The sequence below is a fragment of the Bombus fervidus genome, chromosome 15, assembly GCF_041682495.2.
Source record: "Bombus fervidus isolate BK054 chromosome 15, iyBomFerv1, whole genome shotgun sequence".
NCBI classification, from domain to species: Eukaryota; Metazoa; Arthropoda; class Insecta; order Hymenoptera; family Apidae; genus Bombus; species Bombus fervidus.
Window position 1 is genome coordinate 6,239,630 of NC_091531.1, and position 27,639 is coordinate 6,267,268.

General features: G+C 38.0%; 1 protein-coding gene and 1 pseudogene across 2 annotated transcripts in view; both read left to right on the forward strand.

Annotated features, from left to right (window-relative positions):
• LOC139994803 (adenylate cyclase type 6) overlaps positions 1 to 27,329 on the forward strand; it is a 102,676-nt gene extending 75,347 nt beyond the window's left edge. Inside the window, exons 8-22 of one of the 2 annotated variants that reach the window (XM_072017744.1) lie at positions 4,869 to 4,990; positions 8,031 to 8,123; positions 8,412 to 8,558; positions 10,340 to 10,498; positions 12,064 to 12,312; positions 12,726 to 12,885; positions 13,555 to 13,652; positions 14,153 to 14,237; positions 14,957 to 15,073; positions 17,866 to 17,997; positions 19,064 to 19,302; positions 19,514 to 19,652; positions 20,017 to 20,236; positions 20,888 to 21,036; positions 22,436 to 27,329. In XM_072017744.1, coding sequence (XP_071873845.1) covers positions 4,869 to 4,990; positions 8,031 to 8,123; positions 8,412 to 8,558; positions 10,340 to 10,498; positions 12,064 to 12,312; positions 12,726 to 12,885; positions 13,555 to 13,652; positions 14,153 to 14,237; positions 14,957 to 15,073; positions 17,866 to 17,997; positions 19,064 to 19,302; positions 19,514 to 19,652; positions 20,017 to 20,236; positions 20,888 to 21,036; positions 22,436 to 22,768 — 2,442 coding nt within the window. In that variant the 3' untranslated portion in view covers positions 22,769 to 27,329. The remainder of the gene's footprint in view (positions 1 to 4,868; positions 4,991 to 8,030; positions 8,124 to 8,411; positions 8,559 to 10,339; positions 10,499 to 12,063; positions 12,313 to 12,725; positions 12,886 to 13,554; positions 13,653 to 14,152; positions 14,238 to 14,956; positions 15,074 to 17,865; positions 17,998 to 19,063; positions 19,303 to 19,513; positions 19,653 to 20,016; positions 20,237 to 20,887; positions 21,037 to 22,435) is intronic. The other variant, XM_072017746.1, reaches the window with a different exon arrangement.
• LOC139994984 (cytochrome c oxidase subunit 1-like) lies at positions 16,764 to 17,247 on the forward strand (annotated as a pseudogene).
• Positions 27,330 to 27,639: the final 310 nt, after the last annotated feature.

Consider the following 27,639-nt stretch of genomic DNA (forward strand, 5'->3'; position numbering starts at 1 on the left):
TTCTAACCTAACTTTCCTTCAATTCCTCAGTTTCACGATACACACAGTGTATCTAAAGTAACTACAGTATCAATCTTTCTTATAATCACATGAAAATACCACTAAATGATAAGGAACTTGATATATTTGAACCTAATCGATTAGCATACATGGTGTCTCAGCTAAAAGAAGCTACCTAAATATCTCCTTCGTTTTTCGTGATATGAAGAATTGGCACAATTTGAATGGCTAAAACGAACAAATACCCTGAAAACAAATTTTTATCGACAGTAGTGTTGTTACGTACTTATAGCTCTGCCGTTGCGGTGCAACATCGAGTTTTCCTCGGTTTATACTTCTACCACGATACAAACGGAATAGGAAAACTGGTGGAGAAGACAGATGAATTAGAAGATCAATTTGCGCTATTTTCACCAACAGAACCGAATTACTTTCTTCGTAACGAGATGAAATTTTGTTTGTTCTCCAAGAGCTTTCATCAGCACGAAATTGAAGTATACCGATGACCAAGTGAAAGCTGTTCAATCTCGCCTGCTAAAATACTAAAGTCAGACCGGTTGTTTTTCCTATTCCAATACTTCAATTGGAAAGTTTAATTGCAACATTAATTGTCCTTTCTATTTTCCTTTTGGGTTTGGGATTGGTGGTACTGTGAGAATTTTTGCCAAGAAGGCTGCACATGTACAGAGACATTGTGCGTATATTATTGCAACGCATACGAATTTGGTTGACTTCGATTAGAAATTATCGAAGAAATGAATTTGTTTAATTTCCCACAATTTCTATCGTTTGGATTTCCAAATACACGATCCTACATTTTCGCGTTTCCCGCTTCGAGCTTGCGATTTTGCAACTTTTTGACTCGTTGATTCTCGTGTTTGGCATTTAAATTTTCAATTTCGTAACTTCTCAATTCTTAATTTACCAACTTTGCCTATCAACTTTCCCAATTTCCGCTTTTCCAGTTTTAACTTTCAACGTTGCGTCTTTCAAACGTTCAATATCCAATTTTTCAAATTTCCATCGCAACAAAAGTTTGTCTTGCGAGCAAATAACCACTGAAAGCTAGTAAGGTATTTTACGATGGAAAATTTTGTCATGGTGTTATTTCACGATCGGGAAAACATTGGAAAAGGTCAAGTTCTACTTATCTTCGAATTGACAGTATTTTTATTCGAAAGCTCAACCGATTCACGAAGAAAAGAATTGCACTTCTGTAAATTTTAACATAGTTTCACGTGGCTAACAATGGGTCATTCGTGGCCTGAACGAGCGCAATGCGTGATCGTTGTTGCTTAGAACTGCCTGGTTTCCCTTATTTTTCTTATTTTAAGGCTGCCAGTTTGCATGAATTTCGCGTATACCGATGGAATTTATGGTTCCGTGGTATGCAGTTTCGGCACGATGCTCCGATACGCTGCTAAACTGGCAACTATCGTCGACAAGTTCTTTCATAGCACTCTTGCAACAAGATATATCGCGTTCAAGATGAAATTTCTTTCCGAGAAAATTAAAAAGTCAGACTCTAAACGTTCTATGAAATATGTTTTTCATTACACGTTCCATCTATACCGAATGTAAAAACAGAATAACTTTTTAAGAATTGCATCAAACGATTCGAGCTTTTTTCGAATCAGAAAGGCCAATTTACCAGACGACGCGTAAGAAAATTTAGCAAACTGATTCCTCTGACATTTCGAAAAAGAGCTCCTGTCGTTCGGTCCAATTTTAAGGAAAATTTTTCTATTCTAAAGAGTGTACGAATACTTTACATACGACAGATGACGAGTATACTCGTCAAACACAGAGTATGGGTGGCTGTTATAACACAGAATTATATCATTTTTTAATTTTATCACCACGATTTACTGCAATTGCTAAACTATAGTTTGACCAGCAGATTCTACTTTTCACGTGTGACGAGTATACTCGTCGTGACACAGAACACCGCCATCACATCACGACGAGCATGTTCGTCATAACGCAGAGTACTGCCACTTCTTCACGACGAGTATACTCGTAATACAAAATACTGCCATCACTTCACGACGAGTATATTCGTCATAACAAAATTACTGTCGGTCCTCCTTGACGAGTATACTCGTCATGATACAAAATACTGCAATCACTTCCAGACGAGTATACTCGTCGTGACACAAAATACTACCACTTCTTTATGACGAGTATACGCGTCAGAGACAGCTGACCGGTTAAGGCCGAGTAGCTGTCCGAAGCTACAAGTTGCTCCGATAAACCGTTCAAAGGGACAAGAAGAATTGATCTCGATTGGAAATTTTAATCAGCCGAGAATATCGAGCAATGGAGAAGTCTAATGAGAATCCAGGAAATCCAATACGGCGAGGCGACAAAGGAATGAAACTAGCAGACACCTGGTCAGAATGAAATGGAAGGTAGCGTTACGTGACTTGCAACAGGAAATAGCGGCCAAGAGGTTGTGTGTATTGGCCGATCACGAACGATAGGTGATCGCACGTGACAGCACAGGTGCGCGCAACCTGTTGTGTGCGGAGAGGCTGATCGATTTATACGGCGTCAAATTAGTCGCGATGAGGGGCCGCTGTAATTTCAGATTCTACGACGCGTACAGTATCCGTGCGCTTGGTAACAAGAGAAACCAGACTAAGTTAACTACCGGACCTGAATATTTCATAGCTTGTACGAAATGAGCGAGATACATCGACGAACGGAAGGATCACCCGGTAGAAGGAAACATCCCATTGGAATCGTTCGACCACGCCTAGCGAAAAAAGCAGCTGACGACTGGCTTCCTTGCAGCAATATCAGCAGCGTCATTTTGATCGCGAAAATTACGCGAGCTTCCGTGGCAAGGGATGGGACACGACACACAGAACTAGTTTGAGATCCTGGACAAGGGTGGGAACATGTGTCCGTGATCATGAAAGTGGTGGAAGTCGTCAGTGGGGAGAAAGTTTGTTAAAATATTGAGAGATAAAGAGATAGATAGCCAGTCTGAGTTTTATCTCTGCTTACGTTCAGATTTGGAATAAATAAATAATAAATAAATACACATGCGCAGTTTTCAACAGGAAACATTCTAAAATCTACAGGTTACTGTCGCTGTTAAATTTGAATTATCGCGAGTGACAAGTCTGACAAAAGATTGGAAGGTAGAAAGGCGAGGAACAGAAGCTTGGATGTGGATAAGCAGAGGTTGGAGGAATCGAAGAACGGAATTGGGTTGAAACATTGAAACAGCGCAGCGGTATGAAAAATTTGGGAAGAGAGAAGATTGGGAAACTGCAAGTGCGAAATGGAAGGAATGGAGGCAGGAAATTGGAAAATAGGGAAAATCAAGTACACTGGAAGGCAAAGAAATGAAAAATCGAAACATGGCAGAGTAGGAATTTCGAGCTTAGGAAACAGATGGAAATGGAAGAGCGAACGTCGGGACAAACAAAATTCGAATTTGACAGTGTTCGCATTGTAGGTTTCAATGACGTGCGATTAGGTGTGTGGGTTGCGCAGATTTATTAGAAGCGCCGCAAGTTTCCACGTAACGTGGTTAACTAACCAGCTGGCAGCAGTACCAAGAGGAATTCAAAATAGTTGCTGTTAATAGCGGCAAATCGGGACGTCGAACCAGCTGTGTTCCATTTGCCAATCAAATTGCAACGCTGAATTCTCCGAAACAATTCGTTCGATAGCCTGGAATACGCGAAATTTCATTAGCGACCTGCCCATGTTTGCAACTTCAAAAATTCTATGAGTTTAGAAATTACAAAAGTTCCCTTGCCATATATTCAGCACTAACTTCACCAGAAGCTTCGCCAGTCGATTGACTGGTTTCACAATTTTATTCAACATTCTACACTCATCGTTGTTTCTTTCGTTCACCCAATTTTATGTAGATTTTTACATCGACAAACATTGAGAAACTGACTAGTCAGACGATATAGGAATTTACACAAAGTTAGACGAACGAAAGAAACAACGATGAATGTACGATTTTTAATACAATTTTGAAACCGGTCATTCGACTATTCCTGGTAGCATCAGTTAGGCGAATGAACAAATAATCCAAATTTTTCACTGAAACTCCCAGTTTATTTCAAAAATCCCTCAAATTGTCGTTGCTTCACAAGCCATGTGTTAGGCTTAGGCACCTTACGAATGCAGCAAAGTCACAGAAAAGTGTTGTGTCTTGGGACAAGATCGAATGGTCAGCACACTGACAAAGGGAAACTGTGAATTTGCCGCGTGAAAATGCTAGGCTACATCTTATCTGATACTCTCTGCCAATTAGCGTAGATGAGATACAGAAATCACTTGATAGGTAGAACTCAGCGTTTGCCTGGTGGCTCGAAGTTATAGAAACGGCGAATATTCTGATCCAGCAACCTGCTCTCTTCTCTTCTTTAAATAAACTTTCAGTTTCGTTGAAAGATTTGTATCGTAACGATATCTATTGGGTTGGTAACTAATAAGTAAATAATAAGATCTGCAATCACTTAGTTGCCAAGCCAATAATATTAATAACTTGCAACTAGGATGACGTAAAGTACGTTATGACGTACACACAGTGTACAATATTTCACAAAGAATATTTTCTGTCTTTCATATTTATAATTTTTAATTTTTCCAATTACACGATCAACAATACCGGAAATAGATATATTTCAACAGCCGTTAAAGGTAGAAAATGGTAGGAAAAAATAGTTCTAATCTGGCAATCTCATGGATATTTACGCGAAGTATACGAGGACGGGACCATGAATTCCCGTGCGATGCGAGGAAATTGCATTCCCCTTGCTCTTTGCTGTTCGAACGTCGTAGACGAGAGGCTGTGCGCGATGAACGACGACGAATTTTCTCTGATTTTTTTGCAGGAACGGCTTCTATTGAGCGTGTTGCCACGCCACGTAGCCATGGAGATGAAGGCAGACATCGCAGGGAAGCCGAAAGATACCATGTTTCACAAAATTTACATTCAAAGGCACGAGAACGTCAGGTGAGTACCGCCTCGAGTATCCAGACGCGAAGATATAAAAAAAAAAAAAAAAAAAAAAATATCAGAGATTTAGCGTCGTTATAAAGTTCAGGTTGATCGTGGTTGACGATCTTTCTTGCATAGTTTGACTGCCTTTTGGGCATTTAAGTTCGATGAAATTAGAATTGGACGTTTGGAGGTTTGAGATAGTTCGGTCAGAGGTTTGAGACTTTTTGTTTCGAGGTTCGAGAGCTTTTGTTTCAAGGTTCGAGAGCTTTTGTTTCAAGGTTCGAGAGCTTTTGTTTCGAGGTTCGAGAGCTTTTGTTTGAAGGTTTGAAAGTTTGAGGGCTTTTGTTTAGAGGTTTGAGACTTCTCGTCTGGAAGATTAAGATATTCCAAAAGAAATTTGGTCAATTTTGTCGTAAGAATGGTAACAGAAGTCTTCATAAATAATACTACGTGCAATTTCCCGAGTTTAAATCCTTCTTTCCAAAAGAGGAAGTTTGTTTAAAGTACGATACATCAACTAAATGTATTCCATTACAAATTCATCGAATTCAATTAGTTTTTCCAAGACAAGGGATTCTTTCTGTAAGAATTAACCATATTCAACCGCGCCGTTCTTCTTCTTTAAAAGAAACCTATTTAGAGACCTCATTCATATTCTATTGCATAATAAACAGACCATTGTATTCATTGCGTAATAATTTACCATAAAAATCCACCGAACACCGTTTCCTATTAAAAAAGAGAAAACATGTCTGATCAAATCGATCACATTCTACTGTACAGCACTCAGCTCACTACCCGTCTGGTTACCCGTCGATTATTTAAAATAAGACTTGTACCAAGCTAGTTCCTTCATCCATAGAAAGACGTCTGTCTCTGGAAACCAGTTATATCGCGCTATACATTAGACCAATTGTATTAACATCTCGGACGTTTCAATCAAAAATCTACCGATACCTACTTCCTTTTGCTAAAGGAAGAAAAGCCTGTCTGCTCAAACCACTCTTCTTCTGCTGTGCAGTATCCAGACAATGTATCCACTCTTCAGTCATTGAAAATAGAAATCTACTGAAACCAGTTCCTTAGGAAACTCTTAGAAAGAAAGACAACTGTCTGTCCAAATCAATCCGATTCTATCGTACAATCTCTATCGCGTGTTGCACAATTAACTGCGTTACACAAAATCCCATGTAACGCAGTTAACTCGTTACTGTTGGATTGACAACTAAGTGATTAGTCATTAGGTGGGATGAACAAAATCCGCAATCACTTAGTTGCCAACCCGATATATATGGCTATATTTATATGTCGGTTCCTCATTATAATTAGGGTTAGGGATGGTTAGTGTAATGAATCTTTACTGGAATTAGCCATCGTTGTTATACAATCGAGGTAATGTTGATTAGCACAAGTGTGAGTATTACAAAATTGACAAGTAACCGCGGTGATTAGACGCTAATCACACTGGTCTTAGGTTCGATAACGAATCCGTGGTCAACGGGATAGCACGATGTACTTTCCTCCAAAGTCTAAGTCTGACTCTTTGTTAGAAACGCGAAGTATTCACTGATCGTAAAGACCTTGTTTTGCTCGCTGACGAGATCGCACGAGAACGTTCCTCTCCGACGCGGTGATGCTGCAGAGGAGAACTACGATGGGGTGTGTCTAAGGGCACGAGATCGTCGGATTCGTCGAGGAAAGCCTCCGCTCGGAAAGTGAGGGAAATGGACGTTGCTGTTAATTGATTAATTTCTATATTTGCGATTAGAGAAAGATGCTAGCCGCCCTTGAGAGAAGGTTGCCAGTGGGAAGCGTCGTTCGTGAAAAAAGCAGACTTCCCTTATGTTCACGTAGTAGGTGATATATTTAGGGACTGTTAGAACAAAGACTTTTGTTTGTCCGTTTGAAGGACCTTAGTTAACTAAATCCCAAGATTTGTAGCGGGTGCTCGGGCTAGCTGAACATGTCCTGTGAAGATGCATCGACGAAGAATAGGGTCTGTGTGTGGCGAGCCACGGGACAGAGACCATTGGAACGTTTACTGTCGAGTATCTGTACAACTATTTCTTTTTAAGGAGAGCTATACAATTATTATATACTTCTATTAGGTAAAACGTTCATCCCGTAACCGCGGCTACGTTCGGCGACTAGTTGTCGCCTCGAGCCCAAGCTCGTTATCGCAAATCTCGGACAATTATAATCGGGCTAACTTATAGAGATTAAAGTGTTGGGGATTTTCCAAAGAATTCCAAAGGGAAGGCCCGGTGTCCTTCTCCATCTCCGACATATATGTAAGATCGTAAATCTTGGGGTAAATCTCGTAATTCAGGCGATCGATTCTGAAGTCTGAAAATCGAGTTCTATTGTGAAAGTAATTAGATAAAATACAAAGGTAAACAACAATTGATATCCGCCTATAACAATAAATAACAATAAATTACATAAACGAGAAATAGCAAGTTCTGTACAATGTTTAGCTGACAATCGAGAATCGATTTTAAACGTCCTGAGCTACCGAACTTTCTCCGTCAGTCTTCAAAATTTTAAATAATTATTCTGTGATCTTGTCTGTCTCTGATGTTGCTCTCTATCCGTCCGTTTGGCAAATGAGTGTCTCTCAAAAATGGTTGTCCGTAGAACATAAGAGTGTCGCTCTGTCCGTGAAACAAAGAAAGTCGTGCCAGCCGTAAAACAAAAAGAATCCCTATCCAACGTGAACTCTAGGGAGTTTACATATATATAAAAATTCGCGTAACACGACAGTATCAGATTACTAATAAAATATGTGAGAATTAATAGACACGCGTATCTGGCTGAATAATTCTGGCACGGTGTATTCAGTGAGGCGAAACAGCTGAACATCCAACTCTATTACACAGCAGACTGACATACGCGTCTATTATACGTTACGGTAACGCGTATCTGCCACTCGACGCTCGTTAAGTCGCACGACATCCACTACCCTTACGAATTCCAATTAACATGCTGATATAATAACGACTAGAATATAATACCGAAGAATATATAATATTGCATTCGTTCTATTTTCTAGCATCCTGTTTGCTGATATCTGCGGGTTTACTTCGTTGTCGGATCAGTGCACCGCCGAGGAAGTCGTCAGGCTGTTAAATAAGCTGTTTGCCTGGTTAGTCTATTTTATATCGTTTCTCTCAGCCTTTATTTTTAACATTTTTTTATTTCTCCTATGCTATGTATTTTTTAATTAGAATTTCATTAATCAATAATTTAAAAAACTTTGTATCAATGCTGTTCGTGATATCTTTTCGTTAAACAACTATACGAGTTGTCGATTTTACATTAGAACCTTTCGATCGAATCTTCGCTTTAGTTTTCTTTGGAAATTGAAGAAAATAACGAATTAAAAAGAGAAATCATTCGCATGGAAATTCTGCAATTCTGTTTGTTACGTTAGCTTCGACACGCTGGCGGCTGAGCACCATTGTCTTCGAATCAAACTACTCGGCGACTGCTATTACTGTGTCTCTGGACTTCCGGAACCGAGACCAGACCACGCTCGTTGTTGCGTGGAAATGGGTTTGGACATGATTAGCGCTATTACGTGAGTCTTTTGTCCTATTAATTGCTACGTGCATCCGATTTCTTTGTAGCTTTAATCACTGACCTATCACACGAGCCTCCTTGCTTCTCCCTTTTCATCGACTTAACATGTTCACCGCTAATCTTAATTAATTTAATCTTAAAGTTAAGATTAATAATCTGTTGAAGACACAATGTTTGTGTTAAAATAATATTCAGTGATATTTATTAAACAGAACTACAGAACCAAATGTATATAAGCGAGTGATATAATTAACAACGTATGCAGATTGTTGACAGTTGGCCAATTACTCTCAGACTAAACGCAGGTAGTGACCCATGATCCCTTAAATATTTTGAACCCCACTCTCTATACAGTAATGAGTATGACCTGTGTAAGTGTCCTGTTCGAATGCCTGTTTGGGTGCCTGTGTAAGAGTATTTGTGCCTATGCGTGTAATATCGTTGTATTCCAACACCTTTCTAATAGATGAGAAAAATAGATGTTTGGGAAGATCGTTAATAAATCGTTGAGAGAATTTATTTTACAACGAAAGGCAATTAAACCTTAGGGAAAAACTTGCGTCTCTTACGAAACACGCTACACGCTGTACATCCTTCGAAATATCTCTGCGCTGCAGCTGATTTTATAAGGAAAATAGATAGAATACGAGCTTCTTTCGAGAGCTTCGTTCTGAAAAGAATTTACGATCTGTTTCGTTATAAATCGTCATTATAGAATCCTCGAGAGTGACCATGTTCGTTTCTACGGCCACCACTCCGAATAACCTTTTATTCTCCAAGGAAATCATTCCTTTGACAAGACTGGATGTTTTTCAGTCTCATAACGAGAATCCACGTCTCGACAGTCCACGGTCTACTTTGACTCGTTTGCTCTGTTTCCGGCTCTTACGACGCTTTCTCTGACCAGCTTCTTCTGCCCCGCCATTTCTTCTATCATACGACGGAAACGCTATTAAACGATAATTCTACGAAAATGCAAGCTACCTGTATAATTTCAAAACTACCTGTAGTCACGAGATTAAGAAATACAAAGAAAGTTCTGTTCAGTTTTAACGAGGATCTCTGATGGTACGTTCAACGACCCAGGAATTTTTCAAACACCCTGTATGTCGTAATTTACCATCGTATCTTTATCGTCGTATCTATCATATTTATTACCATCGTATCTGCGCTTAATCCACTTGCAGGAAAAATGAAGTCTATAACTGGAATTACAATCGCAGTTGAGAAAAAGAATCGTAATTAACTTTTCACTTCCAACAAGCTTCCAACGAGATCTGACTTTAGAGAATTTTTTAAGCAGCCTACATACCACGATTTTTCACTGAAAATTAACTCATTTCTCACTGTAAACACAATTCTATTCGCTGCCTTTTTTACGTTAAACCAACTTTCACTGACATGCTGGTCTAGACAGGGGAACTTTTGAAGCACCTTGTATATAGTATAGTTTCTCATTCACATTCTTATATAAATAATTTCAAGCAAACAACTCATTCTCTGTAGTTACAATCTTTTCTAACTCACAGTAACAGATCGTACTTTTCCATTTTAGAGAAGTCACAACTTTTTGAACACTCTATATGTATTGGGTTGGCAACTAATTTCTCATTCGAACTTGCACAGAATTTACTTAAAGAAACGAATTATCCTTTGTGACGATTTTTTTTTTCTTTTTAATTAGCAGTAAGAGATCGCAATATTTTATTTTAAAAAAGCTAATCGAAATCCGATTTTCACGATGATATTCTCAACATACTTGGTGATGATCTTTTGCAGTTTATATCGAGAGGTTGGTGCGGTGAACGTGAACATGAGAGTGGGAATACACACAGGCAGAGTTCATTGCGGGGTCCTTGGCCTGAGGAAGTGGCAGTTCGACGTTTGGAGCAACGACGTCACCCTGGCCAACTACATGGAAAGCGGCGGAATACCGGGGCGAGTTTCTCCCCTATTCTCTTTTTCCTTCCGGGGCTAAATTTCCAAGTGACAAGTCTCGTTCGCGTTGCAGCGAACGTTCAGCGGAGAAACGAATCTCTGACGGTCTACGACGTATTTTCATAATCTTTCGCCCTCTTTTTACAATAAAAATTCTCGATAGAGAACGAAGGAAAGAATGCGGGAATATTAAGGCAAAATTGTTTTTCCTGATCTCAATATCGCGATACGACGATGTAAATCAACTGCAGGAAAATTTTATTGGCGTTGGCTATTAATTAATATTAAACACTTTGACTGCCACGTTGGTCAGTGATGACCGGAGCGCTTCAATTTCTTACAATTGTAAAAATTGAATGAAAATTCACAGTTAGGGCATTTTCAATATAACCGATAAATAGAAGATACTTTGAAATAAAAAGTGCCCCATTGAACGATTAAACATTTTTATTGGAACATCGATAAAAAAAAAAATGAGAAGAAATCTTGCATCTAACGGTGCACTGTGTTAAAACGCTTTGAACATAAACGTGGCTCATCGATACGATCTGGACAAAGGTGGTCACCTTTTTGCTCCGATTCTTAGCAATTTTTCATCCTAACTGTTTAACATTTTTTTTATAGCTCTCTCTGCAAAATTTTCGCGCCAGCTACGCTTGCCCTTCTTTCCTCTGCATTTCGTGTCGCGATCTTCGTCGAATAAGTATACTTCGCGGCTCTGGTGAACGGCACTGTGTAAGATGCGTTGCGAGTGCCATTCTAAAATCTGATACCTTGATTTTTGTTTTTGTTGCTTGTTTATATTGACGTATTTAACAGTAACTCTAAAGCTAATTTTGTATACCACTTGAGGGTTCTTTTATGTGTTGTAGAATATGCTATCATTTGATCTGATAAATCTACAGCACATTTTCCTCTCTTATAATCTACCACTACCATTGGTTTATCAGGAACATAATTTTTTTACCTCTACCATTTAGCCGAATGTTTCGTCGAAATCATAAAAATAATCGTAATACTGTTTACTAATATCTTCTACACGTTTCAACGATATATTCTGCACGTTTCTCCTACGAGGAAACAACAAGTGCGAATGGTTTGTTGAAATAAACGAAGCCTTGTTACAATATGTCGCTGTCAACTGTTAGCAAGGCACCACGATGGTCACCCGTGGCCACCAATAAGATAAACGGTCCATTGGGGAAGAACGTTGTATTACGTCATCAATTTCTTATCATTTTGCCATTATATGCTTTGAATAATAAAAATACTCCCGTGGCGTCCTGAGCGAAACACGTGATTTCGGCGTGGCAGTCAAAGTGTTGATGGAAACCTGAGACACCTCTAGTATGATTTTAAGATAATTAAAATCGATAATTCAATTGCTAATGATATTAATTAATAACGTGACAAACGTATATGAATTAACAGCGTTAAAATCCGCGAGATTAATGGCGAATTAAAGAAGCTGACAAACAGAGAGTCGTGATTTATTTTTCAAAAATCTCGATCGATGAACTGTACCGTCGTGTTGGAAATAACGAGCTGCGATTATTTCTGTACAGACGAGTGCATATCACGAAAGAAACACTGGACTGTCTTGATGGTGTCTATGAGGTGGAAGAGGGTCATGGGGGCGAGAGAAACGCGTATTTGAAGGAGCACGATATCAAAACCTACCTAATTGTCCCTGGAGACACGTATAAGGGTAACTTACCCTCGTCTGGGCTGAGGAAAGGTTTGCCAGCGAATGGCAACGTGTCGAAAGAGATGAGAGTGATGGGACACGGTTCGCAACACGGAAAACAGAACAAGTAACTGGTTCATTGTTTCTTTCCATTTTTCTTCTTCCCTCTTCGTTTTTTCTCCCTTCCTTGTGAAAATAATTTTAGACCAACGCGTGTGGATTTTCCTAAGCTTCGTACATTCCGAAATCTTAAGTTTCTTCGGAATACGAATCTTCAATAAGAAAGTTAATTCTTTTATTTTATTATATTAAATAAATATCGTTATATATTTATTTATTATTTTGTACATATTAAATAATATATTTCTACGGATCGCGTGAAACGGTCGATTGTATAATTTCCAGGGGTTGGGAAACCGAAAGAAAAATTTTCAAGACTTGAGTCGCGACGGATGTTCGATTTATGAAATTTTCAGTTTTCCAATGTAAGAAGTTTCTCTTGTACGGACCTTTCTGTATCGGTTATTAATCTTGCGACAGATTAGGATTTGGCGAGACGACCGAGGCGAAAAAGGACCCGGAGGACGAGGTGAACGAGTACCTGATGAGAGCAATCGACGCCAGGAGCATAGATCGATTAAGAGCGGAGTATTGTACGCCTTTTGTTCTAACTTTTCGTCTGCCTGACGTCGAAGGGAAGGTAAATGCAAATTCTTGTCCCCTTCCTGTTGATCAATTTATTTGAAGGATTCGTATAAATTTATAATTCCTAAAATAATTTATCTTTCCTCTAAAAGATTCTCAATAATTTACTGCCGTAAGATCGTGCAATAATTTTAATAAATTACGCCATTTTGCGTTCGTTTTTGGCTTCCTTTTATTCTTTGACTATTATTGTCATTATTTTTTAACACGTTCACGCCGGCGCTGCTATTTTAATCCTGTGCTCGTATTCGTGTTCGTAATAAGTTTACAACGTTGAATAGTTATTTTTTTAAATAAATCTTATTTTTTTCAATTAATGTACGTTAAATTCCCATTATTTAAACGTTTAACTATATGGCAATTTATTCCGGTTACTAAACTAATTACATTTTTGCTGGTACGCAGCGTCCGATGGAACGTTCAAGCGTGAGCCACCGGTGGTACACGTCGTCTGATGGGAGACTCGAGCGTGAGCCACCGGTGGCGCACGCCGCCTGAACGTGTTAAATCAAATTCTCGCTCAAATTCAAAGTGATCTAATCTACTGTTGTTTAAACGGAATAAAATTCGAGGGTTTTGTTCGTAAGAAAATTGAGAAAATGCTATGTATCCGCGAAGATTTCGAAGAAGAAGGAACCATTTATTTGTAAACCATTTGTTGCAGTATTCGCGCGAAAGGGACAGAATGCTCTCGGCATATTTCGTCTGCTCCGGCTTCGTCTACATGGTCGTCGTGATTGCCATAGCGATCACTCTACGAGGGTAACTCTGTCCATTCTCTTAATTAAACCATCGATCAACTAGACTTTGCCCAAGTTTCCCTTTGCCTCTTATTGGCAGCTAATGATTTTCAAAAGTTTGTAACGCGATTGGAATTTCGGAAAATTCTATTTTATTTCGATTCTACTGAAATTCAACGAGGATATACGTAAATCGAACCATATTCCCAAATTTTTTGGTTCCATGTCGCTGCTGTGTTCTGAACAGCCACTACCAGAAGATCGAACATGATTTCTGTTGATATAGTTCGTCAGAAATAGGATAATAGCATTTAGAAAAATACGTAACAGTCAGAAATAGGGAAGGTTGTGGAAAGGACCGATATTGGTTTCAGTTACGATTCTAACATCTGTTATCGTATCGGTTCTATATCCGCCGTATTTCGAAGTGCTTCTATATCGACAGAAACGGTTCTATTGACCGAGGAAATGTGAAGCCTCCAGAGGCTTTCATAACGGTTACGAAATTGAATCATTTTTCAGGAGTGGATACTTTTACACGTGTGTGACAGTGAGCACGTTGATCATCGCCACAATCAATGGAATACTACTGGCAGAGAAGAACGAGGTGAGACTTTCGCTCAGACTATCGTCCCTTTTTGCTATCTGTGGGCAAAGAATTCTACAAACGAATTTGAGGAATCGCGTTGCAACGTGCATCGCGAGCAAATCGATCGCATTCGCTCTTTGGAATCTTGCCACTTCCTCTTGACCTTGAATTCGTGGCGTGATTCCAGGTCACAATGCCGAGGTCATTAATCGTGTCTCGTACATACGTCGTTGGCGATTACATAATTCGTGGTATTTGTCCCTTGCACGCAATGAATAATTTCGACGAAACAAAGAAAGAAAGAAGGAAAAGCAGAGAAAAAATTTCTATGGAATTTCGCTGGCACGGTATTTTCGAAATATTACGCGTTCCACGATTACTTCCAACGATTTCATTAACACCTAATAACAAAATCCGCAATCACTTAGTAGCCAGTCCAATAGAATGAAAAACATGACAAAAACGAACACTATTAGGTGGAAGGATTCCTACAAATTTTCAGTGACAGTATTTTCCAAATTTCGTTGGAGAATTTTTATCAAAGAAAACACTAGAAATTAGAGAATAGTAGAGTTTTGTAACTGAAGGAGTATAATTTATTTCGACGATAATACACCGTTTCAGAGATTTTCCAGCCAATCTATTCAAAAGAGAATAAGACTATAAAAACACAAGATTTGAAGAGATCAAATCTTTCAACTACGTAGACGATATACGTTAAAATTCTGTTTCTTTAGAGAGTGCCACGGTGTCTGCGAGATTTTGCGGTGCACGTGTTCGAGAATCGAGGAGTCGCTCAGGTGTTAGCCACGTGTGTCGTGTTTCTCACTTTCGCCACAGCTTTATCGCCGTTGGTAAGCTCACGTTATTACAGTACTACACACTATACGTTCTAACATTATGCTAGTGCTCCAAGGTAATACAGCTTGCTATACTAGAGACATTTGTTGACGCATGTTTATTACTCGCAAACAGTTTGTTAATAACGAAAACAGATAAATCTGTTCAAATTATTTCGTTACTCGACCAGCTTTTTACCTTTAGCTTCTTCCATCTAAACCAGGAGAAAGATTTTAGATACCGATGAATAATAGCCATATTAAGATATGTATAATTTTATGTGCTAAACTAGATTGACTACGTAGTAGTGATACATGTGAGGTGAATAGGCCGTGATAGTTGTAGTTGCTGGTTGCCACTGTGGTAGTTTCCTAGTTGTGTCTGGCCGGTATAGTTGTGGGTGTAAATGGCGCTGTGGGGGTGCATTTTTCTTCTCATTGTTGATGCCGCGGAAGAAAAATCGGAACTCTGGTCGCCGGGATTTGAACCCGCGTTCCGAATGTTCGTAACCTAAGGCGCTAACCACTGCGCTGCCATCATTTTTCTTTTTTTTTTTTATATGATGTTTATTGACCCAGAAAATGATTATTACATATGTATAGTATTCATAGTAAACAATGAATTTCGGTTGTGGGGTGGATTAGGCAAAAGTACCGATACGTGTCGGTACCACATAGCCATACAATGTTATGTGTGTCTGAATTACATTCTTTTTGGCATTATAATTTATATTTTGGATTTAAGTCGCTGTAGAGCGGTGCTTATATATGATATTATTTTTTTCTTCCTATTTCTGTCCTGAAAACCTGGCCGCAAAATCAGGGCAGTACTACGCTGCCGTCGTCCGACACTAGTTAGTGTCGAGTGGTGGTATTTTGCTGTCCAGTGCCGCCATACATGTATGTGAATACGAGTAGAAGTATGTGTGCGCGCGGCGTCCCGAAAGCAAAGGAATGCGAACTGTTCAGTCAGTTAACAGTCTGGTATGGAAGAAAATGCTGAGACGCGTGCAAATGTGTATCGATGAATATCCTCGGAATCGTTTATCAAATAAATATAGAACTATTTTAAGATAAATTCCAAGTGTAAACTTAGCGTTCCTGTACCATTATTTCTTCAATTAAGATCCAAAATTATCAACACCATCTAATAATTTACTTACGATATAACTTGAGCAAGTAGCCTATTTGTTAACAGAGTATGAATATCGAACGCTATATTGCTGAATGTCGTTCGTTATTTAGCTTCGTCTATATTCCCTATCGCGTAGTAACATGGCCGTACAGTGTAGAGAAAACCACTGTAATATCAATGATTGCAAGCATTCTACCAGCTCGGTATAGTATTGTCTGAAAGCTGGTGTAATTCCTCAAAATCCGACAGAATCTCGCGCAGCGTATTATTAGGAGAAAATTCATGAGAGTGGCTATCGATCATCATTTAATACTAGGTATATATAATGAAATAGATAGCTATAGCCATCATCCATCATCGACGAATCTATAAATCCATTGATCTGGCAGAGAATATGAACGACATTGGCCTACGATCTCATTAGAATTCCATTTTTCCTCGACTACTTGACAGATAGAAAACTATTAAGCACGTATAGAGCATTAGCGGTATTATGAAACTAAGAAAACTCTACAAGTTTCTTTTCTATTTTACAAGTAGAATTTTTATACAAACTACTGATAACACTGTAATACTATTGCCATACCTACAGGAATTAAAGTTTCTAAATGATTGGCAACTAAAATATATTTTAATGTTACTTTTATTTGATCAATTGGTTTCATTTTAATATTCGCAATTGGAGGATTAACAGGAGTAACATTATCTAATTCACCAATTGATATTATCTTACATGATACATACTATGTAGTAGGACATTTTCATTATGTTTTACCTATAGGGGCTGTTTTTGCAATCGTTACAAGATTAATTCATTGATATCCATTAGTTACTGGATTAATACTTAAAAATTCAATTTATTATAATATTTATTGCAGTAAATATAACATTCTTTCCACAACACTTTTTAGGATTAATAGCTATACTTCGACGATATTCAGATTATCCTGATTCTTATTATTGTTGAAATTTAATTCCTACTATTGGAGCAATAATTTCTATAAATAGAATATTGTTCTTAATTTTTATTATTTTTGAAAGATCAATCGCTTAGTTGCCAACCCAATAGAAACTATTTGTACAAAGTTGTGTTACGTACAATTTGTTAAGCTGATATTAGAAAACATTTGGAACTTTACGATTAGAATCATAAATATGTGTAGTACGAATATGTAAAGACAAGACGTGATGATACCAAACTTGGTCAAACCAAGGCCAAGCGTAGCAGAAACCATACGTCGTTCCTCAACTTCCGCACGCCAAATAATTCAGCAAACGTGGTAAGAGGTTGATTTAAAAATAGTTGGAGATATATTTGGAGCTTGTTCAACCTTTTGTGGTAACAGTTTTAAATTTGGAACGTGGGTGGTGAAAATTGCCAGGGAACTAAATATAAAAATACATGTTGGTGGACGAGTGCATGGAAGCGTTGGAAAACAAGCGCGATCGATGAATGAATTTGCGCGTGTTTGGTAGACCGAGCCAGTTTCTAATCGAAAGGACAATTAAAAGTACATAACATCGGACAATCGATGGATCATTTTGCATTTTACATGGTCCGGTTTCATTTTCATCGATCCTTTTCGCATCGCTTGATCGAGAAAGAAGAACCTTTTAGGAGGGAAAAATTGGAAACGCGATGGAAACCGATTGATTTGTTTTTTGATTGCAGGTAACACTGGAAGATGGTCACGTGTGTGGGAACGTGACGTCTTCATTGACCGAGTGGCCAGATAATTCAAGCGTAACGTTCCAGAGTATCGACACGCCCGTCGATGTTTGCTATTACACTGTCTTTGCTGACGTAAGTAACTGTGATCGATTCGATGTGCCCAGCCGCGAAGCTCCACCTTGAATTAACTCGGGATTAACCGGAAACAGGATGGCTGCTACTTGTGTGGAACTCAGAGCGCGTTCCCAAGCCACGTCAAAATCGTTTCCATGCACATGCACGCGATTCGATGGCTCTGTGCTTTAATCTAACTTCAGTTTACACGAGTTTACGCTAATGAAGTTTGTATGGATCTTCAAAGATAATTGCACAAGTATAAATCAAGCTTGTTCTGACCTAGCCTAGTGAAACTGTACTATCAATCGAAATCGAAATGAGCTATTTACTCGGTTTGTTGATTAATGCAAACTGATTAATTCGCGAGGGACAGCACTTTTAAATCGAAGACAAAATGAGTCGAGCGTAGGATTAGTTAAGCTTAACCTAGTTTGAGGTCTTTAGCTGAGCCATACCGATTAAAACCTAGTTAAATTAAGCCGAATTATATGAAACCTAGCTATACAAATCGAGTCAAACTGAGTCGAACCTAGTCAATTCGAGTCAAACTAAGTCAAACCCAGCTAAAAGTCTGAGCCAAAGTGACTCAAACCTAGACAAGTCGAGGCAAACTGAGTGAAACCCAACTAAAGTCGAGGCAGATTGAGTCAAACCTAGCTAATTCGAGGCAAATCGAGTCAAACTCAGCTAAAGTCGAGGCAAACTAAGTCAATCCCATCTAAAGTGGAGCCAAACTGAGTCAAACCTAGTTAACTCGAGGCAAACTAAGTCAAACCAAGCTAAAGTCGAGTCAAACTGAGTCAAACCCAGCTAAAGTCGAACCAAAGCGACTCAAACCTAGACAAGTTGAGCCAAACGCAGTCAAACCTAACTGATTCCAAGCCAAAATGAGTCAAAGCTAGCTAAATCAAGTAAACGAGTCAAACCTAGCGAAGAGAAGTCAAAAGGAGTCGAATCTAATTGAGTCATGTTGTAATTTAAAACGCCTATTATTGCTATTCCTGTATCTGTGTCCCTATTATCCCTAGATTTCTGCATCTATACGTAATAACACATTAATTTCGTATGATATATGTTACAGCTTTTTCCGGTACTAGTGATGCTAGTTATGATAACCTGCGCTGTCTATCAGATTTTAACATCGGTGTTCAAAGTAGCTATACTAAGCCTAGTAGTCGCTTGCTATTTATCCATCAGCATCTACGAAGCCATACACGAAAGAGATGTAGAATTGACTGGAAGATGGTTAGCAGGTGTTCTGGTGATTTTCTTTATGACGTGTCTCATTGCCCATTCCCAACACACAGAAGCTACCTACAGGTAATATCTTTCACTCGCAATAAAATTAATACTCAGACCCATTAACAAGTAATGGTTCGTCATAATCTCACTCATCGTTTCTCTAAATTTGGGTGAACTTCTTGGAAAGCTTCCAAATTGAAATAAAATGCCAAGATTCCTCTCAATCGCTATTTCTTCGAATTGGGAAAAATGACGAATGAAAAGGTGGAATGTCTGTTGGTAAATGCAGGTTGGACTTCTTATGGAAGTTGCAAGCAACTGAGGAGAAAGAAGAAATGGAGCACCTGAAAGCCTACAACCAAAAGCTGCTGGCCAACATACTTCCGGAACACGTGGCTGCCCACTTCTTATCTACGGTTAATTCAGACGTAAGAACGTTAACAATCTATTTATACAAAAGAAATCATATAAATTTTATCGGGCGATAATTAAGATTCACCAAGACCAACAAAATCTATGACTTCTTCTATCGTAATTACAGTAAACTATGAAACTAATAAACTAATAATAAACTGCAAGCTTTGCTACTGAAGATATCTCGTATCTGCCATTTAATAGAAACTAGAAAAACAAGCGTTGAAAATCTCAAGTGAAAATCTCAACTGTGATAGTTAAAGGAACTGTCTTGAATTCCATAGTGAAAAATTGGGTGTCCTGATATTTTTAATTGGATCGCAATTCTTCTCTGCCCGTCAGCTTATCAACATTCTTCCATGTAATTAACGATTGCAGGAATTGTACCACGAGCAGTGCGACTTCGTTTGCATAATGTTCGCCTCGATACCTAACTTTTCCGAGTTTTACGTGGAGCTCGAGGCGAATAACGAGGGCGTCGAGTGTCTCAGGCTGTTGAACGAGATCATCGCCGATTTCGACGAGCTTCTAGCTGAAGAGCCGTACAAATACATCGAGAAGATCAAGAGCACTGGTGCCACGTATATGGCCGCATCCGGTGAGAACTTACACCATCAGCTCTCCCTTTCTTTTTTTTTTTTTTTTTCTTTTTGTACATCTCTCTTCTACCCGATTACACTATTCAACGAGGCACTGATTAAAATTCGCAACGTCGTATCTCCCGTGTTTCTCTTCCTTTTTCCTATTGCTACATATTTTTTAATGCCAACAAAGGACCAGCTTTATCTTTTTCAGGGAAAAAACTACGTATCTTCCGTGTCACAGGCTACCGCTCTGTTCTATACATTTTTTTTTATTTTTTATTTTCTTTTTTTTTATTTTTTTGCTTATATTTTCGAATCTCTTCGGCAAATCTTTCGCGACCTAGTTTGTTTATTGTTTGTTTCGTTTTTCGAAAATCCCGAATTCTTCGTAATGAAACATTGGGAAATATTTTGCAAGTTTTTCTTTTACAGAAGAATTGGGTATTTTTTAAAGAGACCACATTTTCTTATTGCTGAATATTCAGTGATTCAAAGTAAACGTTACGTTATTGCTGATGTATTGCGTTCAATCTGTCCAAGCATCTCATTGTAAATCTTTTTATCTGAAGAATTCGAGCATTTTCCTGGCAATTTATTTGAAGAGAAAAGAGAGGCCCGGAAATTTTTAATCTTCTAAGAGAATTTCCTTTGTACTGTTTCGGTAGGATTAACGAAGAACACCTGCGACATGAAAGATTACAAACACGTGACCGCGATGGCAGACTACGCGCTCAGGATACGCGAACAGCTGGCGTCTGTTAATGAACACAGCTTTAACAACTTCCGGTTGCGTGTGGGCATCAATATTGGACCGGTAACGTCGATCAATTTCGCACTAACTGTACGGCACTCATTGAAACATCTCTCTCCCTTCGCCTGAGCTAAACACTCAGCAAAATTCTATAAACTTCAACAGAATATCAGTATTAAACAAACTCCCTGAAATTCCTCTACTCCAAAATAAACTTCAAATCTCCTACATTCTACAAATTGGGTAATCTCGACAAACCAACTTTTGAAACTGTCCTGGCGTACAATAAAATGCGGTAAATATTGGGTTGGACAATATATCTAAACTAAAAATCGAATATTCACAAAAAAAAAAAAAAAAAGAATGAAATCCCATTAAACAAATGTTCGAACCTATTCTCATATACAGTGAACCATAGAACGAAAAATTTCCCCAGACTAGAAAATTAAATTTCCACAAAAGAGAAGCCCCAGTAAACAAACTTTTCCTCCTTTGCTCATATACGATAGAACTTAAAAAAAGAAAAATGTGGAATTCTATTAAACAAGTGTTCGAACCTATTTTCATAAACGGTGAACCATAGGACGAAAAATTTCTCCAGACCAGAAAATTAAATTTCCATAAAAGAGAAGTCCCAGTAAACAAACTTTTCCTCCTTTGCTCATATACGATAAAACTTAAAAAAAAAAAAAGAAATGTGGAATTCTATTAAACAAATGTTCGAACCTATTCTCGTAAACGGTGAACCATAGATCGAAAAATTTCTCCAGACCAGAAAATTAAATTTCCATAAAAGAGAAGTCCCAGTAAACAAACTTTTCCTCCTTTGCTCATATACGATAGAACTTAAAAGAAGAAAAATGTGGAATTCTATTAAACAAGTGTTCGAACCTATTTTCATAAACGGTGAACCATAGGACGAAAAATTTCTCCAGACCAGAAAATTAAATTTCCATAAAAGAGAAGTCCCAGTAAACAAACTTTTCCTCCTTTGCTCATATACGATAAAACTTAAAAAAAAAAAAAGAAATGTGGAATTCTATTAAACAAGTGTTCGAACCTATTCTCATAAACGGTGAACCATAGATCGAAAAATTTCTCCAGACTAAAAAATTAAATTTCCACGAAAGAGAAGCCCAAGTAAACAAACTTCTCCTCCTTTGCTCATATACGATAGAACTTAAAAGAAGAAAAAATGTGGAATTCTATTAAACAAGTGTTCGAACCTATTCTCATAAACGGTGAACCATAGATCGAAAAATTTCCCCAGACTAGAAAATTAAATTTCCATAAAAGAGAAGCCCAAGTAAACAAACTTTTCCTCCTTTGCTCGTATACGATAGAACTTAAAAAAAAGAAAGAAAAAATGCATTTGAAAAACGAGTACAGATTAAAAATCAAATTTGTCGGAGAAGAAATCCCAGTGAATGATATATTTTTTTTTGAACTTGTTCCAATGTAGGTCGTCGCCGGGGTGATAGGCGCCCGAAAGCCGCAGTACGATATTTGGGGTAACGCGGTAAACGTGGCCTCGAGGATGGAGTCTACAGGCGTGTTGGATGGGATTCAGGTCACCCAGGAAGTTCGCGACATCCTAATCACCAAAGGATATCCGCTCACCTGTCGTGGTACCATTCAGGTGAAAGGCAAGGGTAGCATGGTCACTTATTTCCTGGATGGTCCTCGTGTGCCAACCAAGGCCAACGATATCTACAGCAATAGCAACGAGGAGAAAATCAGCTCTGTGACGAATGGTAATTTCGACGGACCTGTCTCGCCTAACGTCGACGTCTGAACTATCTTTTTATCTCGTATGGTCCATAGGGACCGAGAGAGAATTTATGGAACGAGAACAACATTTTTCTGTAGGGGAAAAAATATTCCTATTTTCCGAATGTGCGAAGAATTTTCGAACGGCGAAAAGTGATGGTAAATGGGAAAAAGATACGCTGTCTTTTCGGTGAAAAAATAGTCGACTTCTGGATTCAGCTTCGTTATTTTTGCTGAAGCAAAAAAAAAAAAAAAAAATAAAAAAGAAAAGTTTGAGAAAACAAAAAGGAATCCAAAAGCAAATAAGGAAAATGCAAAATTACGCGGAGGAAATCAAACGGACTTTCAGAGGAGATTCAAAGAAATCAAAATTCAAAGGAATTTAGCTTTCTAACGAAAACACGATGGAACGATAGTTGTGGCAACGTTGCAACGAGAAATCATGTTTATAAACACGAGACAGACGGACGATAATAAAGACGTTTTCTGTATTGCTTCGTGTTCTTTCTCCGATCGATAGAAGCAAGACAAATTCATTGGAAATATAAATAATATCGTGTCGGAAGTTGAAGATGAGAGGAAAGATCAAGATCCTATGCATAGTATTTTTCCAAACAGTCCAATCATTTGTACACTACTTAACCGTTAGAAGAAACTTGGATTCTACTGGAGAAATAGAAGAGAGGAACATTGACGTTAGAACTACTTAACCCGTCGGAAGAAGATTTCTCTTTTTGTCCTTAATATTGGATTGGCAACTATGTGATTGCGGATTTTGTTAATACAACCTAATGAAAGAATCCGCAATCACTTAGTTGCCAACCCAATAGAAACACGCGAGTGTTCTTTCAAGAATATCGATATTCCTCGCAAAGTCTTGAACTTGTTTTTTTTTTTTTTTTTTCTAACACTCTGTATATATCACGTTATCATTATTTTCATGATATTTAGAGATATGGTATTTAGAGGTTGATAATTCTAGTGTTAACTTATTTCGCTGTCTGTTGCCTGTCCTACGATCCACCGACTACCGTGTCCCCAATGACGATGAGAATCGATTTCTAAGATTCGTCGAGTAGTTACGAGTGGAACACGCAGGCGAGAAATCGTGTAAGCTCAAACTAACTTCCACTATGTATCTCACCAATACAGCGCGCTATATACAGCATCGTTAATAGCGCGTCGTGTCGTACTTAAGCCGTATCTCGCTATTCTCTCCGATTAGCTGCTTCGGTTGCATTCTAATCTGGGGAATATGATCCTTCTAAGTTGTCAGCCATATCAATTTACAAGCTTTGGGATCAAGTAACTAATTCGGTGGTCAAATATCGTAATGGCATGTATATCTGCAGAATGTAATCGCTCGAGTACTGAGAATTGTGCACGATTCGACGAATTGGTTTTCCAAGAGGATTGCAATTTGGAAAATTGGTTCTCTAGAGGGAAGATATTATGAAAGTATAACTTAACAAATTTCTCTCCTTTTTGTTTTGTTTTATTTAAGGTATGTGGTCGAATTAGTGGATAAGATCTGTAGAAATTTATTCAGAGAGCTGTAATTCTACGGAAAGGTTCGATAATAATTGCGTTCGATTCGAATAAATTTTCAAATAATTTTCCAATTTCCCACTTTTCTAATTTTCAAACGATCCCACGATCGATTGTCCTGGTTTTCGAATAGCCCGGGTTCCAGCTTTCCACTTACAACGTACCAAGAAAAATATAATCATCGATATGGTTGGACGCGGTGGCGGTTCCCAGAAAATCATTCGAACGATATTTGACCAAGTAAAAGGACGCGATTAAAAAGATTCGAAGGTGGTAATTTGATATCTGGCTGTCAGCTCGTTAACCCATTCTTCTAGTCAATACACGAAAGATTAATAGGAGAAGCTCGATACAACGAAACCGTGGCTGGGTTCTTCGTACTGAAATTTCGTTGGAAAACAAAACAGAGCGAGATGGGACCACGGCAAGTTTCTACGAATGAGTTCACGGCGAAGACGAACGAAAGAAAGAAAAAAAGAGAAAGAAATCTGCTCGAAGAAAAGAGAAAAAAAGACTCACTATTTTTACATTTCTCTTTTTTTAACTCTAATTCATCGACAAGATTGATCGTCGATTAATGAGTTTTTTAATCACGCGTAAAGATCATCTTCTATATATATACCTATACATATATATACATAGAATATATATTTAAAAATATATATATATATATATTCTGAAAATATTTTAGATAAGAGAATACACGCGTTTCTGCACAGTGTAATTTGGTCTGATAGTAGATAGTGTTTATCGACTAAACAATGCCGCGTATGGTTGCACTAACGATACCTTCTAAGCAACCGCAACTGTGTTCTATAAGTCAATAACGTGTTACTACAGAATTCTTTCGCAACTTTCTGTTCATTCGGTGAGAAATGTAGTAATACGATTTTTTTATCCTTCTCGATAAAATGGGAAATATTTTATTGAGAATATTTCCAATACAGAACGTAGTACTACGTTTATCGAGACTTTACGTTTATTAAGTGATTCGTGGCTGTCGCAAAGCGGATTCTCGCAGTTCGCACTGTTCTACGTAATACTGTTCGAAGCTTTCGGGTGGAAACTCAAAAGGAACCTGTTTCCAACGTTTCGCCGGCATTGCGACTGACAACGACGAGCCAGGACACGAACACAATTCACCGTGTTTTTAAACTGTGAAGCGCAGCTGGTAAAAGGAATTTCTTTTGCACTCGGTTTCTACCAGAGAGCCTCGAACCGTGTCGCGTTTGTACTCTTGAGAGTGTTAAGCGTGATCAAGATTTAATACTATAATTTTGGAATAATTTGAAATTTCTCTTAATTTTCGGCTTTTATCATTTTTCAATTTTTTAACTCGATTTCTCCAGCTTCTTCAAGCTGCCGAGTATTTTAATTTTTAAATCTCCAAAGTCTCAAATTTCCTCACTAATTTTATTGCTCTGCGCATTTCTATATTCGTTAAAAAAAAAAAAAAAAAAAAAAAGAACGTATTACTACGTTCGTAAATGTTTAGCTACGTATTTTCATTTCAGTTAGAAAACCGTAAAATAATCTACAGACGTGAAACTTGCTAAGCGATCTAAATGCCTAATAAACTCTTCTTTATTTTGTATCACCGTACGATACTTTGAAGAGGCAACGTCCGTGTGGTGGATGCAAGGCGAGTCAAAAGTCGCGTCACGCTGTGTAATTTAAATGAAAAAATTCCCAACGAAGATTATATTATAATTACGAATAAGCGACACAAGATCGATGTTCTGATATAGTCAATAAAGTAATGGAAAATCGGAGCCTGGTGCGCTGATTCGATTACGTGTATTAGCAAACTTAGCGATTTTAATCACTAGAATCTAGTGACATTTTCGTATCTATCGATAGATTGCGCGTTTCTATGCATTTCTAGGGAATTGACAGATGCAAACGTTTGTCACGTTTGATGCATTCAATGTACATAATATACAAAAGTTAGGCATCTAAAAATTATGAGACAAAGTGCTTTCTCAGTTTTTTCATAGAATTGTGAAATTTCTAGATATTCGCTATTCAAACCTCTGATTTAGTCGTTCGTAATTTAATATTTTCTCCTTTTTTTTTTTTTTTTTTTTTTTTATAAAAATTTCTTTCTTTCTTTTACAAATCTTACTTTTCTTGGAATGCTTTAATTCCTATAAACATGTGACTTAACGATACGATAAATTAAAATTTCGTTTGACGAAAGATATTTCGTACGCGGTGAATAGATGATAATATTTGAAGATATTACGACACCAGGCTCTATACAAAGAGAAACTTAGAAACGAATTAATCGTCGTGCGTAGTGTCTGTCGTGATCGTGATGGATGTGAAACTTTCCAAAGAGTCTAATTAGTCGTCAATTGAAGTTGATCTTGAGCTGATAGAGCGAGCCTATAATTCAGTGTTTCCTCTTGGCAAAAGAAATTGTATTTTGATGTTGCTGGCGGGTCCAGCCGTTGATAAATGTTAATCGACGTTACGATCGAACCAACCGCGGGCCATCGTTCGATAGATCGTATTAAGATCGACTTACAGATGCTTCGATGAGAAATTATCCCAAAAATTTTTCAATAGCTCTTCTACCCTTTCAACTTCATTTTTGCCGATTAAAAATATTAAATCGTACACGAACGTATCATTTCTCCCTTCTTATTAAAATATTATACTATTGCAACGTTAAAATATAAAATTTCTTTCGTCGAGGCATTAAAGTACGAACTGTTATCGTTCTTTTGTTAAGATCTCTTCCATTGAGAAAGAGATCTATCGAAGCACCTGTAACTTAATATTACAAAAAAAAAAAAAAAAAAAAAAAAATAAGCTAAAATCTGTCATATCAAGTCTAAGTGTGCAAAAGCCCAACGATGTGTTAGCTTTCTAGCGATAAACTGTTTCAAACGAGTTCTCGCTGTTATGACTGGTGTTGTAGAGATCCTTCGTCAAGGCACTCGTTAAAAAAGAAGAAAATTCCGAAAGAACGAAAGTCTCCGTAGAGATTGGAGAAATGAGAATTGAATAAAATCTGACTTTTCGACGGAAAATTATTTTTCGAACCTCTCTGCGATACTCGTCTTAGAATGAGAATGGAAACTAGTCAATTTGAGATGAAGACGAAGATGCGTCAGACTTTCGCCAGATTCGAGGATAGTCGTTACTCTTCCTCCGTCTTTCGTGTAATTTCTCGATGGCCTAATCGCAACAACCTGGAGTCCATACTGAACGTGTATCATAGCTATTAATCGCGGCATGTGATTTGCCAGGAATAACATGAAATAAATTTTTATTAAAAAAAAAAAAGACCAGCCACAATGGATCGAATCATTTTATACCTTCCTACGAAAATTCACACCC